General features: G+C 38.8%; 1 protein-coding gene across 2 annotated transcripts in view; it reads left to right on the top strand.

Annotated features, from left to right (window-relative positions):
- Positions 1 to 21,181, top strand: part of ppm1ba (protein phosphatase, Mg2+/Mn2+ dependent, 1Ba) — a 29,948-nt gene that overhangs the window by 5,903 nt on the left and 2,864 nt on the right. Inside the window, exons 1-5 of one of the 2 annotated variants that reach the window (XM_065296983.2) lie at positions 7,872 to 8,020; positions 11,821 to 12,690; positions 12,929 to 13,046; positions 15,850 to 15,961; positions 16,383 to 16,440. In XM_065296983.2, coding sequence (XP_065153055.1) covers positions 11,836 to 12,690; positions 12,929 to 13,046; positions 15,850 to 15,961; positions 16,383 to 16,440 — 1,143 coding nt within the window. In that variant the 5' untranslated portion in view covers positions 7,872 to 8,020; positions 11,821 to 11,835. Of the gene's footprint in view, positions 1 to 7,871; positions 8,021 to 11,820; positions 12,691 to 12,928; positions 13,047 to 15,849; positions 15,962 to 16,382; positions 16,441 to 21,181 lie in introns of those variants that run through there. The other variant, XM_065296982.2, reaches the window with a different exon arrangement.

Genomic DNA, 21,181 nt, shown 5'->3' with positions numbered 1-21,181 from the left:
ACAACGTTTCCCATCACTTATCAGTTTATCCTCATATGTTTTAAAACTGGACTATTTTGACATATAAACATGAACATATTTCGTTTTCTGAGAACAGAAGCAGATAAACGATCAAGAAAACATTTTTATGCATTCATGCAGAGGTGAGGCAGAGCTGAAAGTAACAAATTACATTTACTCACCTTGCTGTAACTGAGTTTTTTGTGTACTTTTACTTTGAGTAGTTTTTAAAATCTGTACTTTACTTTTACTTAAGTATGTTTAAAGTATTGTTGGTTACTTCGCTACATGTTAAATCATATCCGTTACTGAGTAAAAATAAATAAAAAAGTAAGGTGATAAAGACGCGCCACGGTCGGATGATTGATTGATGGGCGGGGGAACGCGCAAAAAGAACCATGGAGAGGGACGAGACAGGCGCAGGCTAATGCAGACCCTCAATTCAATTCTTACGAAAGAAACCCCTGGCCATTGACGCAAAGCGATTGTTTCATTCAGGTAGGGTTCATGCTCTTGAGTACGGAGTTTGAGAATTGCCGACCGTGTTTAACCGCTAATTTGCACGATGCATTTTTAATACATGCGCATTATCTTCCGAGGTCTAGCAGCTTCGCGTCAAGTCAAACAACTTGAGAACGTCCTCGAGAATGCGCAGATCATTAGACATTGCAGAGAGAGAGAGAGCGCGAGAGAGATAGATTGAAAGACATCAGGTACACAGGTCTGGGAGCTAATAAACGTGTAAAGGATGTATAGTGTATAGCCATGGCACTCATCTCATTATATGTTCATTTATGTATATAGTTTAATAACAATGTATGTTACCAGCAATACATCAATTACAACCTTCATATAATGATTGTATTTACTAGCTGCTGACCTCATATTATTTTTGCTTCAAAAGTGCATAACTCACCTGTAAAAATCATTAAATAATTCCATAAATGTTTCTTAGTTATAAAAAGCTTTTTATTTTATTAACATTTGTTATTGCACTTTAATTGTAGAGATGTTTACAATTAAAAACATAGTTTGAGATGTATATATCCTTCCTTTGTGAACTATACTAGAAACCTCTCCCCGCTGTAAAAAAGTAACTCTTAAAATTAAAATGACTTTTTACTTGAGTAGATTTTTAGACCAGTAACTTTACTTTTACTTAAGTAAAATATTATTAAAGTAACTTTACTATTACTTAAGTAGAAAATTGTATTACTCTTTTCACCTCTGCATTCATATGTATTAAAATTAAATTTGCGTCCGTTCATAGAGAAAGAGAAACGTTTTCTATCTGTACCCATTTCCTTGCAAGTACAATTTTGCCTGTATTATTGGTGTCCCCTTCAAAAATTGTTCTTGAAAAATTTTATGTTTATTGTCCCCCCCAACATTTAGATGAGATTTTCGCCCCTGAGCGCGATGCGTCTTTACATCACCATCAAACAGCGCATACAACACTATTGCGGACAATAGGGCTGTCACTTTTTATTCGATATTCGAATATGCATTCGAACATGACGTGAAATATCCGTATTCGAACTATAAATAAACCATCCGGTTTTTAAAATGCCATGTGTGGCGCATTTTTTACAGTAACACCTCGTAATAGGAAGGAGGCTGAGAGTGAGACCGACGACAGCAACTGTGCGCACGAGAGGGAATCAAATGGGACCAAAATGAACCTCATGTGCATGTCAAGATAGAATTATAGTTTGTATATAAAATGGCATATTGTTTATAGTGTTAAATATTATAGCAGAATAAAAATACGTGTTAATACGTTCGCATTATGAAATTAGCATGTATGAAGATAATTTCATAATTTTTATAATGCAATGTAAACTTTAAATTAAACAACAGCATTTGTCTTGTAAACGGATTTGAAATGATGATGTGTTTAGTTTTAGTTTAATTTAGTTTAATTTTATTTATATAGCACTATATTTCAATGTTGACTGTCGCGCGTCACATAGACGACAGAGTCAAGTGAGATCTGCTTAACTCATCTATAAGTTTAATTTCATCTCAAGTATCAAAGGGTTTGTGCTCTCTATCATTAAAAACGGTCAAGCAAACAGCACGCGCAGAGATAATGCACTTGTCAATGACGGCTCACAAACGCGTGGGTTATAGGCTGTATGTGTGCTTGTTGTCAATGAGATTACTTCTCACAAACACGCTCAAGCGCGGGATATGTGTGCTTGTCAATGACGGGCATTAAATCCGTCGAATTCCGCGGAGTTTTCTGCCGAAATCTGCGGGCGCGAATTCCGTTTGGGTCTGCCTATATACTCCTGCTGCTATTTAAGTTGTCATGTTATTGTTTGTAACTGTTCTGAATCGTTTTTTCTATTTATATAAGTAGGGCTGTGACGATAACCGCGTCACCGCATCACCGCAGTAATGAGATGCCAACCGCGGTGCTGAGTTCATCATCGTCATCACCGCACTTTTTTATATTTTCTTTATTTTGCTGGTGAAAGTTTCAGAAGTCATATGGTGTATGATATGAACTATACACAAAAGTCATTGTTAATCATAATTTACTGTCTTCCATCCTGTGTTCAAGGGTTCTAGAGAAAAAACTGCTTTCCGCACAAGGGAGAGGGACGTGCATTAAACATATATAGGGGTTTATTATGTGCGCATGTCTTATAATTGTTATTTAATTACTTAGTTTCAGTACTTAAATACACACAATAGCCTACTGTCACGGGCGCAATCTTCTTAAACATGAAGCCATTAATTTAAGCGCGTCATGCCCAGGTGCTCTGATATTTATTGCATGCCATGGAACTGTACCAACTCACTCACTGCGCGAATAACAAAATCTCAAGTGCAAGTGCAACTCACAGCCACGCGCATTACATTATTCAGGTGCAAGAAGGTCACCGGGCAGCACGAAATGCGCGTTGGTACTGATAATAATAGCATAATTATTTAAAACTATAATGGTCAAACATGCCAACTATAGTTATGAAGGCTAGCGCGGTCGGCTGTAGACCTATATGTCTGACTATCGTAGCGAGGAAATGTCACTATCTAAAATCACATCTTGTGATGATTAACTATCATGTGGCGTTTGTCGGACTTGGGAGCACCAAACATACCTTTAGTAAAGCATAAAACTTCAGCCCAGCAACGACAGTTGGAAATCTCCAAGACTTTTGCGAGAGGAGCAAAGTACCATAGTGACATCAGTCTGGCAGGTGAGGGCTTACTGACCGCGTGACCCGTTAATGCTGTAAACTAATTTCTCCAGCTCGGGATCAAAAAAGTTTTATTATCTTCTTGATTATGTAAATGGACAGCAGTAATTTAAAGCATTGATTTGGAGTATCCATAAGTTTTGCGCATTTATTTACGGAATGATGCAATACGTTATTTCGTTTCGTATCTGCTTTGAAAAATTATAATTAAACATATTAACTATAGTAACATGAAATAGTATTTATTTTCGTTTCTTTTGAGTTTAATATGAATTATGGAACAGTTTTTGTCATTGTTTGTAACCCATTTTATTGTGCAATAAATTATTTAACGTTCAACCCGTTGCGTTTGGAGGAGTGCGTTATATCCACGGAGTGTTACCCGAAAAACACTCTAAAAATGTCTAAAGAAATTGGAATCAAGGTTTTGCTTACAAGAAACAATGTTAAGCTCGGCATGTTCTTTCTAGTTTTTTTCAGGTTGCTATTGTATGAAATGTATTGTACAAAATAATTATAAAAAGGTTATAAACGATGACAAAAAATTATATAATTATTATATATATATTATATATAAAAATATATATATGTATTGCTATATATATATATATTATACCTATGGAAATAAATATTATTTTATGTTGTTATTACTAATATAATTTGTTGTTTTAATAATAAATAAGAAAACGTTTCCGATGCTTTGCGGGGGTGGGGGGTTGTGCTTTTGGGGTTACTGTTGTGCGGTTAACCGCATAACCGCATGATTTTTTTTATGCTTCACCGCGGTGAGAAAATATCCTAACCGTCACAGCCCTATATATAAGTTTGTTATTCATAAGTTGATAACCTGCTGTTTTAAACATTAAAGCTATGGTCTACGATTTCAAAGGTTGTTCATTATTAATAAACTCGTTTAGATGCTGGTTATGGTTCTACAGTAAAATCCTAACAATATGAAGAGAAAAAAGAATTTTAAAAATCCATTCAGTCTATTGGGTGTACGGCGGCAGATCAATTGACCAATGTAAACTGTCCGGCCGGACAGCTTACATTGGTTAACTGCTCTCATCAAATCCCCGTACACTTGAAAATCCACCTCGCGATCGCGTCTCCACCCCATCGCTCACCACCCCGCCCCTCTCGTGCCTGCGACATGACATTTGTGTCAGTGTATGTTAGCTAGCGAAGCAGCAACATCTCACTAATGGAAAAAAACTAACCGACAGCAACAAGCTTCTTGTCCCTACAGTAAAGGTTAGAAGAAAAGGGAAGTCTGTAGAGAAAAGAGCAGAGGTAAAAAAAAGTGTGAAAAACGCCGGACTCTAAGTAGAATCAATAGGGGTCCGCAATTGACCGTTGGAGGAAGCTTCAGGGAGATTTGGGGCTGAAAACCGACGCCGACACGGCGGACTTTTTGTTGAACAGGTACGCATCTATTTATAATTTTATTGTGTGAGGTTACATAAATATATTTTTATCAGTCTGACAACATGCTGCCGGTCGGCAGTGGAATGTTAGCCGTTTAGCATCGCGTATCACGGGTCAAAGTAATTATATTTACAAAGATTGTGTGTGGTGTTACATAAATCTTTTTATCAGTCTGGTAACAACATGCTCATGCTGCCGGTCGGCATTGAAGCCGTTTAGCATCGCGTATCACGGGTCAAAGTAATTATATTTACAAAGATTGTGTGTGGTGTTACATAAATCTTTTTATCAGTCTGGCAACAACATGCTCATGCTGCCGGTCGGCTTTGGAATGTTAGCCGTTTAGCATCGCGTATCACGGGTCAAAGTAATTATATTTTACAAAGTCATTCCTTGAAGCTCAGGAGGGGAAACGTATGCCAAACGTTGTTGTGAATGTAAATATTGTCAATTGCAATCATAATTGTAATTGTTCATTCCTTCAAGGCTTTATGTGTTTACTGCTCGGTAAATCTCTGTTCTGATGTTTACTACAAGTGATCAAAGCTTGAATGAGTGACGTTGTTCAGTTCGTTTCCCGGTGGGAGGGATCAGGTAGCACAGAGGGGCGGGATGAGTTTTTTAAAACTTACTAACCGCCTCAGGCTTTCTCCACCGATTTTCAACATTGTAGACTACAGCTTTAAGTAAAAAAGTAATCCAGACAACCCTGTTTATGACTGTCACTGTTAAAGAGTAACTAAACCCCAAACCAACTTTTTTTAGTTAATGATCTGTAAGAATGATGCTTTATTAGTGCTGTTCATTGATTTTAGTAAGTTTTTTGACATTTGGATATAAAGTGTTTCAATACTACAATATATGGTGTAAAAACGTCTGAGTGCTGCCCTCTTGAGGTTGAACGGTGGCTACTGCAGTTGAATTTTCCTATTGGATGTTGGGTCCAAGAAATGACTCGTGACGTAAGCAGGTTCAAGCTCACCACGCCCTTGTTACGATCTCACCACACACTTAGTTCGCCCCCTCTATCTCCGTTGGGATCTGCCCACTTTTCTTGCATTTTTCAAATATTGCAGTGGGTGGAGTCAGGCTCTGACCAGGGGTTTAGTTACGCTTTAATAATTTTGTGATTGAATCTCCATTACGGTGGGGTTTTTTTATGCGCACGGGGGGGGGGCTAGATATTCGAATATATTCGTATACATTGCATGATATTCGAAATCCGTTCGAATTTGATTTTTCTCAAAAGTGACAGCCCTAGCGGACAATTGCATTTTCATGCCAAAAGTTTATTATTTGCATATGTTTTAAAATTTTGACAGTTTAAACGTTCATTTTAAAGCTTGCATATCAGCTTGAAGAGTCAGTATTGGGCATTGGTATCTGCCGATCACAAAGGCAATAAATTGGTACTCGGTATCGGCTGCTAAAATCCTGATCGGAGCATCCCTACTAATAATTGATTTTGAATAGATTTATACGGGCTCAACGATTAACCACCTCTACTAAGGAGCATTGGGTCAATTGAGAGAATTGTCAAATGTGAATGTGAACAGAAATACAACGCATGTGTAACAGTATATTGAATATGTGCATTATTTTGGTTTTAAAGTGACAGCAGTTCATTGTGCGGACTATTTGATTATTTTATTCAGTTTCTTTACCTGAAAAGTACAGGACTGTTAGACCAACCTGATTTTCTCTTGGATTCTCTGGAGGGGAATATTGGGGTTAAATTCGTGTGAGGTTAGCTTAAGGTAACATGGGCCAAAAACAATAATCAGGCCTGTTTTTTTTTTTGTGTGAGGACGTGTAAAAATTTGGCCAAATCCATAACATTGAGCCCTGCAGTAGTTTATCAGATAGTGCATGGATATCATGAGTGGATTATCAAATTGAGTTAGCTTGTTACCCCCACTATCTTAAATCCCTCTGAACCTTTAGGAGACCTGCTGTTGTTTGCAAACACATTAATTATAGGATGATTACACAAAGTCATATTTAATCCACAGCTGTCAAGACCTAGTATCAAACAAGGCACATTGGTTTACATTTCGAATATTTTTGTGGGGTCTGTTGCAAAGCATAGTTCATTTGACTCATACACATGCGCTGGTCTTCGACGCATGTGACAAATTTCAATGCGTCTCTTGTCCTTCATACTTGTGTTCGCGCATGTGCGACCTACCCGTACAATGTTCGCAAGGGTTCAAAAATTCGGCGTGTGCGTACAGTATCTGCGCCCTCTTCTAATGATAAAAATTTTGCCATGCACTGTATGCGGATCCCTACATTCACATAAAAATTGGCCTTTCAATTACATTATTCCATATCAAGGGGCACACTAACTTCGTCCTAGGCCACAAGGTATATTATGTATAGACACTGTTTCAACAACAAGTTTGTGCGTGTGTGGTTTGACAGGTTAAACAAAGTTGTCAAAGTGTTTCTCGACATATAGAGAGCTTAAAAAGTAAACTTGAATCTCTGATCTTTCAATTTGCGTAGTTACATCATTTTAACGCGTTAACTGCAAACTTACTGATGCCACTTTGTTTATTATTGCAGTCCAAAAAACTTGTCTATTTAACTTTTGTCTTCAGATTTGATTGAATTTACTGTCAAAGATCTTTACAGGATAACGTGTATTATGGGCAATTTGTACTTGTGTTATGACTGTGGGGTATGTGAAAGGGTTGGTTTTGGTTTGTAATATGGAAGTGACAATAAGCTACATTTCTAGAACTTTAGGGCTCTTCTTAGACTCTTGCTTTGCCTGTCTGTGAATCTACTCTAATGCAGCTGCTTTTGTATTGACATATGGTGTTTGTGTCTCATTAGGGTCCAATAAACAAGACAACAAGCAGTTGGATGACAACTCACTGCCAGTTTATGGGCTCTGACATTTGATACACCTGCCTTTAAAATCTTTAATAGGAGCATGTGGTGTGTTTGGAAGTTTGTTGTGCATTTGTTTGTTTTACATTTTGTAAAGCAATGAACAATGTTTGTTGTGTGATTCACTTGCATTTTGCAACTGTTCCTTATGTTGCCATTCAATCAATTAAACTTGCTTCGCAATGTTAGTTTTGTTTGTCAGCTATCTTACTGCACTTGCAGTTTCAAGGGGGTGGTCACAGGAAAGATGTACTGAAGTGCCCCGTTGAAGCTCTCTGTTACCATAGAAACCACTCTCAGCTGCCACTCCAGGCACTGTAGGCATGGAAACCGAACATATGACAGTGGTCCAATGGTTACATCATTGCAGTACCATAGATCTCAGGAGTGTTGAACTCCTCTCTTCACTTCATTGGAATGTGGAAATCTTGTATATGCAACCCGTCGTCTAGATGTTTAACTGTTACAGGCCAACGTTAGGTCAGGTAAGGATTCTTATTTATATATAAAATGACTCACCATGTTAGTGCACCAAGCTTGTGATATTAATAGTATTCCTGGAGTTAACATAGGGCTGTTGTCAGGTTTTAGACTGGTGCCTGCTCGATAAGATAGGGTTGTTATGAAAATGCGATCGTGGTTGAACTGTAGTGGACCCTTACGAGCTCACTGCAGAAACTGGTCCATGCTGACCTTTTAAATTCATGGAAAGACAGATCTTTTTCGGCCTATAATAAAGATATCATGATTTATAATAATGGAGGACGTGGGTGATGGTGGATGAAAGTCAGTTTTTGTCAGGTGGTCTGAAATGGTGGGTCTGTTAGGACAAGGCTGTATTAATTTGAGTGTTTTTTTTCTTTGTCTGGCTCCAACATTGAAACGCTCTTCAAAGGTCTACTTCACTTCCTGTTTCTATTGGATGCATTTTATTTGTTTGTTTTAGTGCTTTGGCACACTGTGCCCTCTGGGTCCACATACATTCATAGGCAATGAGTTATTATCATCTGGGCTGTTTTAGTTTACTGTGATGCTAAACAGAGCGCATGATCAAAGTGTGGCAAGTCCGGAGTCAGGGCACAGGTGCTGGAAGCTGTTTCCAATTAAACTACCAATTATACAAGAGCGGAAATGGTCTTCATAGCAAGGATGAATACATTACTGTTATCTTCAGTTATGTTTGAGGAGCTCAGTTGCAAAAGCCAAAAAAGTCAAAACTTTAGATAATCATCATAGTTCATCAAATACTTGCAGTTAAAATCCTCTTAAACCCAGCCTTAGGTCATTCAGAAACGCATATATTTTCAGCAGAATCCATTACAAGTCTAATAAAATGCTCATTTGCAAGGAAACATGTCAGACTCATTTAGAGGGTTTTGCATTGTGAGCTCTTTTTATATTAAATATTTATGTGGTTTCTCATAGTAAATGTGATCTATATATGTATTAGAGGTTTACAGAAATGTAGCTTTTCATTAATTAAAACTTAAAGGTTAACGCAAAGCTGAAAGCAAAACATTTAGGTTAATGGATGGGTGTTTGCATGCAATCCTATCTCTGTTTATTTATAGTTCAATAGACGTGAGGTGTGGCAAGCTCAGACGCTAGGCATGCTGTTCTGTGACATCATGGCATACCACATGACTGGATTGCAGCTTGCTGAGCATTAGTGGGGTCTCCATGGTACAAATCAGGATCACTTGTATGTCATCTAGAACCATCTAGAATTTGCAGCTTGTCAAGACCTCTTTCTTGACCCTTTAAGTCCATTGATTGTGAATAAGATGTAGTTCCAAGGAAAACTGTGTTCACATAATGTTGTTTTTGATGCCTTTATGTAGCTAAAATGAGGGCTGTGCGATATTGAAGAAAAATATGATGTGAGATGCTAAATTATGCTGTATATTCTATATCCAATACAATGTCTATTTTTTCAATTTAGATTAAATTTATGTAACCAACATATGTTTCATATTTCACGGTAAAGAAAACATCACATACAAAAAAAGATAAATATCACAGCTAAGTCAGCTATCATACACAGTTGCACACTCGCACATTTCCCAACTAGCATCCGCGATACACTGTCAGAAATAAAGGTACAAAACTGTACCTTTTCTGTCACTGGGGCTGTACCCTAAGTTTCCGTTTGGTACCTTTACAGGAATACAAGACAGAATGCAATTTTGGGTAGATTACCATACCTTTAGGACCTACATTGTTAGAAAAAAGTCTAAATATGTACCCTAGCTGTCAGTGGGGCAGCATCCTTAAAAAAGGTAATTGTATGGACCATTAGGTACAGATATGTAAACATTTAGTACCAATATGTACCTTTGAGATACAAATATGTATTTTCAGGTACCATTAAGCTTTCTTTTGTCCCAGTATGTACCTCTAAGGTACTAAAATGAAATCCTCAGGTGCAAAGCTGTACTTTTTGAAAGGGTACAGCCCCAGTGACTGAAAAGGTACAGTTTTGTACCTTTATTTCTGACAGTGTACTAGATTATCCGCATTAACCTAAAACAGCGCTTTTAAAAGTGCGCCGCTGTTATGGTGCACATCCACAACTGGAGTTAAACTTTCTGTCATAACTTAGTTTAAATCTTGCATTTTGTGCAGATATATGCATGTTGTATAATCCATTTATGTTGTGTATATAAGGCTTCATCACTCAGCTATTCCTGTTAGAGGTGGCTGTTAAAAATATTTAATTAATTAATAATCTAGTATTTTCTGTCATAGTTTCTTCAAAATTAAGTTTTATTTGAGTTTTTATAAAAATATTGTATATTGCCCCGCCCCCAGTTAATCGAGTACTCGTTTTTTAGACCTATGGATTAATCGAAATTAAAAAATGACATACATGCACATCCCTACCTTCTACCTTTGTGTAATGAGGCAACATTAGTCCCCTCTGTATTGATCTTATTGATGTAGTGCTCCAGTTTCTGGTTTATAAGTCAAAATTTGTCACTATTTCCCGGCAAGCCGCTGGATGTAAAACTACACAAGACTTCTATTCTTGGTTGTTGGTAATGTTCTTGCAGGAGCATGAGGTGCTGTCTCTTTAGGACCTAATGCACGCAGATCCAATATTCTCTTACACATGCATTTTATTTCTTAACTTAACATTAAGGCTACTTAAGACATAACTATGACTATGTTTACGAGGATAATCCTTATCCAGATTCCAGGCTATCCGTATTGTTGAGCCCTGCAGTGGAGTTGTTTGTCCAATATGATTCTTCTAAAAATTAGTGTGTCACAGCCTGACTCGTCTTAATAGGCATGTTATCTATCTGAGGAGAACAAATCCTGTCTTTAACTGGGTGAGAGGTTTAATCTCTGCAATCACATCAGTTGCGATTACACTACTGATAAACCGTTTGTGTAAGAGGAATTTGTGGGGATTGGGAAATTAGTTCAAGAACAGAGATGTAGTGCTGCAGTGGATCTGCGTTTGTACAGTGCAAACACAGTATGTAGTCTGACTGCTCTGCACTCGGCATTAAAGCAGCCTTACACAGCCAATTGGATTATCTAGGCAGTAGTTTGATTTTTTTCAGAAGCTACACCCACTCCAAAGCTGCAGGGCCACGAATCTCAAAATGTTTATTTCACCCAAAGTATGTTGTTAATAGAAATCCGTCTGTTGAGCACTAAGACGAAACTTTCCACATTTGAGTTCACTCATCAGTGGGCGTTTTTTGGACCACATGTGGTGGTTTGCGCAAATGTCATCTTTTTTCTCTATTTTTGTCTTTATGTGTGAAGTAGCTCCATTATTGTGGCGCTACGTCACTTTTGTAGTCTGAAGAGATACTTTCTATTGACTAGCGCATTTCGGCTTTAACAAATTAATGTTTTTACTTTGTAGCGGTGTACAATCCTACTTCTTATGTCTTTTAAATATCTCTTTTCAAGCCATCTCACTCTTAAAGCAACACTATGTAGTTTTTTTATGTTTAAATAATGTCTCTAAAATTATTTCAGTGATAGAACAACTTTTAACTGGACAAATTGTACTGTTGCTGCAACCTGAGCATCCTCCTAGCTGCTACAAGCACACTCTGAAAGTGGCGGTGGAGGGTAGAGCACACAGCCCCGCCCCTCCCCCTGCCTGCAGAAGAGTGTCTGATACTAGGCACTGTTGCGCTTTTCAACCACATGGGGGAGCTCTAAGTCATTTTTACATGGAAACTACATAGTGTTGCTTTAAATATCTGTTGTGTTCACAAAATGATGTTGCACACTAATATGTTGTTTACTCTCTCCATAGACTGAGACCTGAGCCATGGGGGCGTTTTTGGATAAGCCCAAAACGGAGAAGCTTAATGCCCACGGGGAGGGAAACGGCCTGCGTTATGGCCTGAGCAGCATGCAGGGCTGGAGAGTTGAGATGGAAGATGCACACACAGCATCTGTAGGCCTACCGCACGGTTTGGACGACTGGTCCTTCTTTGCCGTCTACGATGGTCATGCCGGCTCGCGCGTCGCTAACTACTGCTCCAAGCATCTGTTGGAACACATCGTCGCCGCGGGGTCGGCAGATGAACTGCGGAGAGCTGGACCTCCGGCACCGGAAACGCCAGCCATAGAGGCAGTGAAGAGAGGGATCCGGGCCGGCTTCTTGAGGATCGACGAGCACATGCGCAGTTTTGCAGACCTGCGAAATGGCATGGACCGCAGCGGCTCCACCGCGGTCGCTGTGCTGCTCTCTCCCGAACACTTGTATTTCATCAACTGCGGGGACTCGCGCGCCCTTCTCTGTCGCAATGCGCAGGTCTGCTTCACTACACTGGACCATAAACCCTGCGACCCTAGGGAGAAGGAACGCATTCAAAATGCGGGCGGCTCAGTGATGATCCAGAGGGTTAATGGCTCACTGGCTGTTTCTCGTGCACTTGGTGATTATGACTACAAGTGTGTAGAGGGCAAGGGCCCCACGGAGCAGCTTGTGTCACCGGAACCGGAAATATTCGAGATTGGGCGATCTCATGCAGAGGATGAGTTTGTGGTGTTGGCGTGTGATGGTATTTGGGATGTGATGAGCAACGAGGAGCTTTGTGCCTTCGTTCGATCGAGACTGGAGGTGATAGATAACCTGGAGAGAGTGTGCAACGAGGTGGTGGATACATGTCTACACAAGGTACGGTTGCATGTCTAAGCAGTTTATACTAATTAACATTTACACTTGTTACTGCTGCATACCAGTGCTTCAGCATTATACAAAAAATATTCAGCCGATGTGATCGTTAGCATACTGTTTCTGCACTGGTTGTGCATTGAGTTTGACAAATGGCTTTACTTTGATTGACGTGTTGTGACACTGCTCTTCTGAAACCTTTTATGCTTTAATTAATTTTCTCCTTTTATCCAACTTTCAGGGAAGTCGAGATAATATGAGTATTGTATTAGTCTGTTTGCCAAATGCACCCCAGGTGTCAGAGGAGGCTGTAAAGAAAGATGCTGAGTTGGACAAGTACCTTGAGTCACGTGTTCAAGGTGAGACAGAGATGCTCTCAGCCCTGCACACACACTTGTTTATGATGCCTGCACTTTAAAGATTCCTTGTTGCACTTAAATGTTTAAGTTTAAGCAACTTGAATTAAAAAGTATTTTCAACTTTCTTGACTACTTAGAAGTTGCATGTGAATGTACTTTTAAAGGAAGATATTTCACAAAAAAAGTTTTTAGGTTTCAGTTTTTACTTCAGTTATTATTGAAACATGTTTATATTGATGATGAACTATACTAACACTCAAAGACACCTGTGTAAACTTCATTTATTGACTAAAATCACCTGTTGGTAAGTGACAATAAGTTAAATTGGTTCTTAAAAGGTCTCCGCGATGGTAATGTGCCAATTAACCACGGTGGTTATAAAACAGGGGTTCTCAAAGTTTACATTCAAAGGTCCAAATCTGAATTCTCATAATTTTCATAGGTCCGGAAAAACTTAAATCATTTGTTTATATAACAAATCAACACAAATAGTTTGGGGAAAACATAAGTGTATTTTTCATTTAAAGTACTTTTTTTTAAACAAACATAAGAAATATGCCAAAAGTAACCATGCACAATTACAGAGCAACCTAATTAGAGAAAGGGCACAGTTTGTTCTCCATCAGATGCATAAACCATGGCAAAAAAAAGTGTGGTTGGTAGGCAGAGACACTGACCAAAATTAGGGGTGCACCTATAAATTGGCTGATGATGCTTGCTTTGCTTCTCAATGAATTACGGTGGAATGCCGCTACATCCAAAAGCCAGGGGGCTCTCTCGGGCAGAAACTTAATATGCGCTGCAGCCGAAGAACCAGACACACGCAGTTCTAGGAAAGGTCTTAAGGATATATTTATATTGCTGTTCTTCAAACCTTTTCAGGTATTTCATGATAATAAAGAATATGTATAAAGATTATGTTTGACGAGTGTTGCTTTTTTAAATGCATGTTTTAAACGACTCAAACCAACAGTGATTTCAGATTGATAAGGACTTACTGATCAAAAGCCGTAGTACATGAAATAGCTGTGCATAATATCTGGGTGTGATGGCTACAGCGTCACACAGGAAATTTTTAAAAACTAGTTTTATTTTCGGACCAGAAATACTCTTAAATCTAAAAAGAAAAAAAAACTAAACAAATGGTTAACAAGTTTAATATGCATTTGTAAAGTAGCAAATGCACAAATTTAATCAATCACATAGAAATTAATGTACTTGTAATATGAAGTCGACGCGGGTCCGGATCAAGTTTCCGTTGGGTCCGGACCGGAGTCCAGACTTTGAGAACCCCTGTAAATGTGTGTGTGGGGTGCATGTGCTCATTGATGCATATAGGCTTATATATAATGCATGCATATATTTTAAAATAAATATCTAAACAAGGATCAGATATACATTTCTGCTAGTAAAAGTTACCAAGGGGACTATTTTTGAGAACTGCGTAATATCATTGAGCCTACTGCAGCCATGGTACGACAGCATAGTCCTTGATTATTATGCCAGAATGAGAGTATAGTCCTAGCTATATCTGCCTAGAAAATCACAACTTTTAATTTTCCATCTGTCTTAGTACACGATGTAACTACAGAAAAGTCAAGTTTTAAATAGGAAAAATATCAAAACTCTTTGGGTCAGTTTTAAGGGGAATGCTAATGGTCTAATCAGATTCAATGGATTATGCTAAGCTAAGCTAAAAGTGGTACCGCCATACCTGGAGATCGGCTGAATGGACTTCAAAACAATAAAAATCACATGTTTAACTTTTGGGGAGCTGGAAAATGAGCATATTTTCAAAAAAAGTGGAATGTCCCTTTAACAAACGTGTGTAGTCTTAGGTGCTGATTTTTTTCTTGCCTCATTGTTCTGCCCACAACCTGACGGGGCATAACTGATATCAGTTGCCTCACCTTGCAAAAAGCGCACTAACTCGAGGTCTACTGGCAATTTGCATTCACACAAACTTGCTGGGCGAGATTGATATTTTTTATAGTTTGTGACGTGCACACCACGTGCCGTACTGCGCTGCACCACCATGTTGGTGCGGTGGTTATGACAACCATCACAGCCCTAGCATAAATACTTTTCAGTGCCACTGTAAAGCCCACATAAGTGTGAATGAAATGCATTTTTATTTCAAAGTCCCCTGTCCCCACACTTTATTTTCAACTTATGTTCTTGAATGAACTCTCCTGTCTTATTTCCACTGTAATTTTCACTTTCAAGTTTAATATCTTTCAATAGCTTGACACTTTCTTTCTCGATTTCTACTGGCCTTCTCTTTCTGTGTTGGACATTGGACGTACTCTGGCAAGTGGTTGTTAGTTTTGCGGGCTTTTGGGTTATGTAAACTCTTGGCCCTAAGCATTGAACAAAGGTTAGGTTAATGTTGTTGTAATGTTTGGCTGGGTGCTGAGAGGGCCTGAGGGAGTAGTCGGCACTGCTGGTGAAGAATGTGCTGGCTAAACATCTAACTGGCAACAGGCCCAGAGCGGCCCATAGCAGACCAATCAGGCCACAGGGTTTCCTTCAAGTCTGTCTCTTGCGTTTTCTCGCTTGTCTCTCAGTGTTTCTGTTTTCTTTATTTTTGTTTCTTTATCTCATTGTCTTATCTTTCCTACTCTTCAGTCATTTCTCCAAAGTTATACTTAATAATGGCCATAACGGTCAGCCAGATAACATAACTTCAAACCCATTTCTTAGTTCACTCATCTGTAATACACCAAGTGCTGCTACATGCATTGGCTGGATTGGGTAAATATTAAGCAAGCTTTAACCTGTGGTTTATCTTTGTCCTCATCAGAGCTCATAGAGAAAGCAGGGGATGAAGGCGTGCCTGAGCTGGCACATGTCCTGAGCAGCCTTTCTCAAGAGAGTATCCCTAACCTCCCACCAGGGGGCGGCCTTGCAAGCAAGTAAATATCACACAAGCCAATCACAGGTTCACACCTGCATAACCACATTAATGGTATATGGTTTTCCTCAATGTAATCTGTTTACAAAGCACCAGAGCCCAGTGTGCCTGTGTTGTCCGCTCTGCACAGTGTTAAGCATGACACACACTAACAGAACAAATGGGAGAAATGTTAGCCATGTCCAGTAAGAGAACACAACATATTTACATTACATATTTACACATTTAGCAGAAGTTTTCATCCAAAGTGACTTACAGTGCATTGAAGGCATCAATATCTGTATATGTCTTCCCTGGGAACCAAACTTTTGACCTTTTGACAGGAACATGAATCTTTTAAATATAACACAAGAGGGACTGGAAGCATAAGTTATGAGTATTTTCATTTTCTTATACAATGCATCTGTTTTTTGTCACTGCAGGCACAGTGTTATTGAAGCAATGTACAACCGGTTAAACCCCCAAAGAGAAGAGGATGGTGTAAGTATTAACAGAGTCTGGTTTTCAAAGGTTTGCGATCCCACAGTATGTGCCAGATGTACAGTTAGTCCCAGGTCTTACCATAAAAGGATAGACTACAGAAGTGTAAAGATCCTACCTTCCCCCTGAATTGTTTGATTCATTTCATCATGAGACATTACTGTGATCCACATGTCACCACTTATTCATACAGAGTGTTTGCACTCCCATTTCCACTGCCATGTTTCATTTGTTAATTTACCACTCCGGGTAAAACATCCTGGTCAAATCAAAGCAGCTGTCATGAGCTCATTCAAATGGGCCTCTGCCCCAAAGCACAGTGGTTGAGATCACCACATCACAAACACTTCTAACACATCCCATCAAAGAGGTGACGTGAGGTTTATTGGCGTGCAAACAGCCGACGACAGGCAAGTGATTAGTTACCAAGTGTTATTTTATTAGGTTATAAATAGCTGTTTACTTTGTACAGTTCAGCAACGTCTCATGATGATGATGATGATGTCACCACTCATTGTGTGGTTTTTAATCAATTACCGCAGATACATGTTTTGTCAGTTTTGTCGTAAAGGTGTGTGTGTTTCAAAGTATGTGTGTCCATTGGTGCAGAAGAATCTTGCATAGTACTTGCACCATTTTAGGTAGGCGTATAAGTGTGCATCATAGTGCTGTTTGTTTCTTTAAGTACAGTACAACAAAATTTACAAGCCAACTTGATTTACAAATCCCCTAAGTATGCATACAGAACAGTGTAAATTTGTAAATCTCAGCTTGATCTGCGCTCTCAATCCCACAATCCACCAAACAAGCCTACTGCTCGGCTCCAATAAAGATGGACTAGCCGCTCATCTCTGCACCAGTGGACATGTAAATTGTAGCAAACACCTCAGGAGAATGTGCTGGTTAGACCCTGTTTATATCTGGTCGATCGGATCACAAGTGGGCGAGAGAGAAACATGTCTGTTCACACCTGTTGTCTCTTTTGTTAGTAAACATGCGGCACAACGTTTTGTACATGTGTATCTAAGGGCTTTTTCGAGCGATTTATAAAATAAGCTTGTGCAGACAGGCGCAGTGCAGGCGCTTCGGTTTCCATCAGTTAAAGCCTTAAGACAGCTCTGAACACTTTGGGTTCGTGCTACAAGTCAGGGCCGATGTAAAAACATTGTGCTCGGTACATCACACATTAGATCAATTGGCGGAGAGTAGCCGGTGGCTGCTTGAACACATTTAACCACATGAGCGTCTACAGCACAGAGGCTGTTTACACTTGGCATTAACATGCGTTCTCGTCGATCGGATCACAAGTGGACGACATTAATGCCAGGTGTAAACAGTGTTCAAAACGTTTTGAACGCGTCCACTTTCGACCACTTTCAACCACATCCAGAGGTAGTCGAAACCACTTTCCATCAGATCGCTTTGGAGTTGCGGAACGCATATGTGGTTGAATGTGTTCGAACAGCCACACGCGGCCGCCTTCTCTTCACCCATTTATCTAATCTGAGGTATTAAACACAAGTTTTACGTCTTTTTTTTGACTTCTGGCGGGAACATACGGTGAACAGCACTATTTTTAGCCTTTCATTGATAAAACTAAAGCGGAGGATCTCCGTAGTTTCGTTTTGAAAGCGTGTGAAAGTTGCGCGATCCTATTTCATCAATTGCGCTGAAAATTCAGAGAAAGCTCCAACATACACACATATAAAACACTGTGCAGCATGTTTATTGCTAAACAAGCAGCGGACTCCGACATAATGTTAGTTTGCGTCCATATAAACTCATAATTACTCCCGCTCGCGTTTGAATGACAGCAGAGAGACTCGCCCACCGTCTCACAGACCACCCCCTCACAGTATTCAGGACAGATGCGGTCCAAAGTGGACAAAAGAGACAGATTTAAATACCAGGTGTAAACGTAATGTGTCTCTCCCGTGCACTTGTGATCAGATCGATGAAAACACATCTTAATACCAAGTGTAAACAGCCCCACAAATGCAGTGCAGTCGAATGCATTTTCGACTAGTTCTGATTGTGGTCACCTGTATTTGGCGTCGTCCACTTGTAATCTTAATACCAGGTGTAAACAGGCCCTTAGATGTGGTGTGTTTGGATTAGTTTGACACATTCTTAGTGGTTGATCTTGACACTAGTTGGACAAAGCTGGAGCTTTATCCAATCGTTCCCTGCTCCCTATACTGGACATCCAAGAGATGTTTGTGTGAGAGAGAAGTGTTATTGTCTGGGCTTTTGGAGTGTTTTGTACTTGTAGGTTTGTTGTTTTTCTGTGATAGCCTATGATAATGTATTATATAAGCTTTAATAATCAAAACAATGAAGTGTTTTGCACAGCCAGATTTTACAACATAAAAGGACACTACATATTAATAGAACTCATTTTTTATGTAATAACCCTTTGATTTATGCAGCCCACCTGTTTCATTTGGTAAGTTGCTACTATCATGTTTTCTGCAGAACTGCCAGTTTCTTTTCTGCATTGTAGCAGAACCTCATTTAATCTAAGAATGTACCCAGGATGTACTGAATGCATCGAGGGTTGATAAAATAATATTTGTTACTTATAAGTGACGTCCTGGTTTGTTTGGTGCCTGTTTGTTTCAGAGAGTTGTGTGTTTGTAGTGCAGTTGTCCAAAAGGTGCAATATTATACTATGGTTGTTAAATATCATTTAAGCCCTGTGGATTATTCACAGCTGTATTTCCAAAGTTTTACTGTCAGTGCATGCAGTTGGCTTGGTTAATTTGGCTTTGAAGTCTTATTTGTATTAGTGGTTGACCAATAAATACATGCATACATACATGGATAGTATTTTTTTTTATATTGGCACATTTCTGATGTACACTGTTAGAAAAATGGTCCCTGGTGCAGTACCCTGTAAAAGGTCCTAATTTGTACCATTAGGTAAAGATATGTATACATTTGGTACCAATAGAGAAACTACTACGTGCCTGTCTTTAAGGTACTAATAACTTTGTTTGGTACCAATATGTACCTCTAGTATGAATACTTTAGCTGCAAAGCTGTGCTTTTTTAAGAGTACAACCTTAGTGACAGTTGTAGTACATATTTTGACTTTTTTTATATAATGATATGCAAAAGGTACATACCCCAAAGAACAAATTACATGAGTTATCGTCTCCAACGTAAATCTCTTTTCTTGCACTACAACAAACACATGGATTGTAGACAACAGTTTACTTCCTGGGCCCTGTTGCATAAAGCAGTTGCATTAAACAGTTTTTTTAGGGAAGGGTAATCGTTAAGTGTTTCACGACAGTGACCCAGGTTTGTTGTTATAAAATACTATTGTTACCATAGAGACGCAACAGAATAAACTTAAGGGTTTTTTCTTCAACACCCTTAAGTTTAAGGGAAACATAAGGGTGAACTTAAGGGAAAATTACACTTAAGGTGCTTTATGCAACTCATTATCATAATTACTTATGCTTCGAGACTCACAACCTGTAAATTTACTCCTGTCAGCATTGCATTATGTCCGAATCTTTCAAACATGGTAAGGAGCGTCACATTTCCGGCTTATGTCAGAGGTATTCAGGTCAATCACAACGTACAGATTAGCTGGCCAATCAGGGACACCACACTTTTCAGATCGATGAGTTTTGTACAAAGTCAAACATTTGAGGAAGGATATCTGGAGCTACAAAAATGTACAGTATGTGGAAAATAATTCGTTTTTTTTAACCATAAAACATGCAAACACACTGTATTATACAAAATACATAAAATAACGTTTTTTTAGCAATGAAATGGGTGCACTTTTAAATTAAAGCAGCACAAACATACATTTTCATCTGGGACTACGGTAAACCCTGTCCTGGAAACCGCCTCTTAAACATGTAATTTTAACAAACCTCGCAACATGCACAAAGCCAGTGATTAGATGTTCTTATGAAGTACACATTGTATCAGCCGGAAAGAAACCTGGGTATTTCTGGGACTCCTGTTGCATGATGGTTCAACTAAAAGGAGCAGATCCAGGCTCTATGAACTGCTGTTTTCATGCACTCAAGTGTCTTTGAAAGAGCAGTCTAGTTTGATGTAGTTTTTCTGTGGAATGACATAATTATGAATATTATTATTATTATATGAATATGAATGTTTACCTTCTCAATGTCTATATCTGCAAACGACTAAAATCTAATGACAGACAAATATCGAAATTACCCCATGATTTACTCACCCTCAAACAATCCAACATACATATGTCCATCATATTTTACACAAGCACATTTGGAGTTATTTTAGTAAATGTCCTCCAAGCTTTACAACGGTAGAAAACTGGGATCAGGGAACGACTTCTTACTTTAAACCCAAAAAAGTGCATTCATCTTTCACAGAAGTAATCCACATGGCTCCAAATGGTCAATTAGAGTGTTTTGTGGGTAATTGATGCGATTTTGCTAGAAAAATATCCATATTTCCACAAGTTTACATTTTGGGGGTTTAAAGTCATATTTATAATGACATCATCCCATTGGTGGGAAACAAGAAATAATGTATGGTCTAAAGTAGCCCCTCTAAAGATAAAGAGTAGCCCCCCTCAAAATTCACAAATCCTACTGCTAATGAGGAATTTTCAGGAAAAAATTTTAGGCCTTCAAATTTGGATCTAATTTTTAATTAAGATTTTTCCTATTGTCATTTTTTTTAGGAATGGTATTTATGATTAAAAACAAACTTTGATGCTCCTAATCTCATA

Source organism: Paramisgurnus dabryanus, chromosome 20 (assembly GCF_030506205.2).
Source record: "Paramisgurnus dabryanus chromosome 20, PD_genome_1.1, whole genome shotgun sequence".
Taxonomy (NCBI): Eukaryota; Metazoa; Chordata; class Actinopteri; order Cypriniformes; family Cobitidae; genus Paramisgurnus; species Paramisgurnus dabryanus.
The sequence above is the reverse complement of the archived record's forward strand: the minus strand, read 5'-3'. Positions and strand labels throughout refer to the sequence as shown.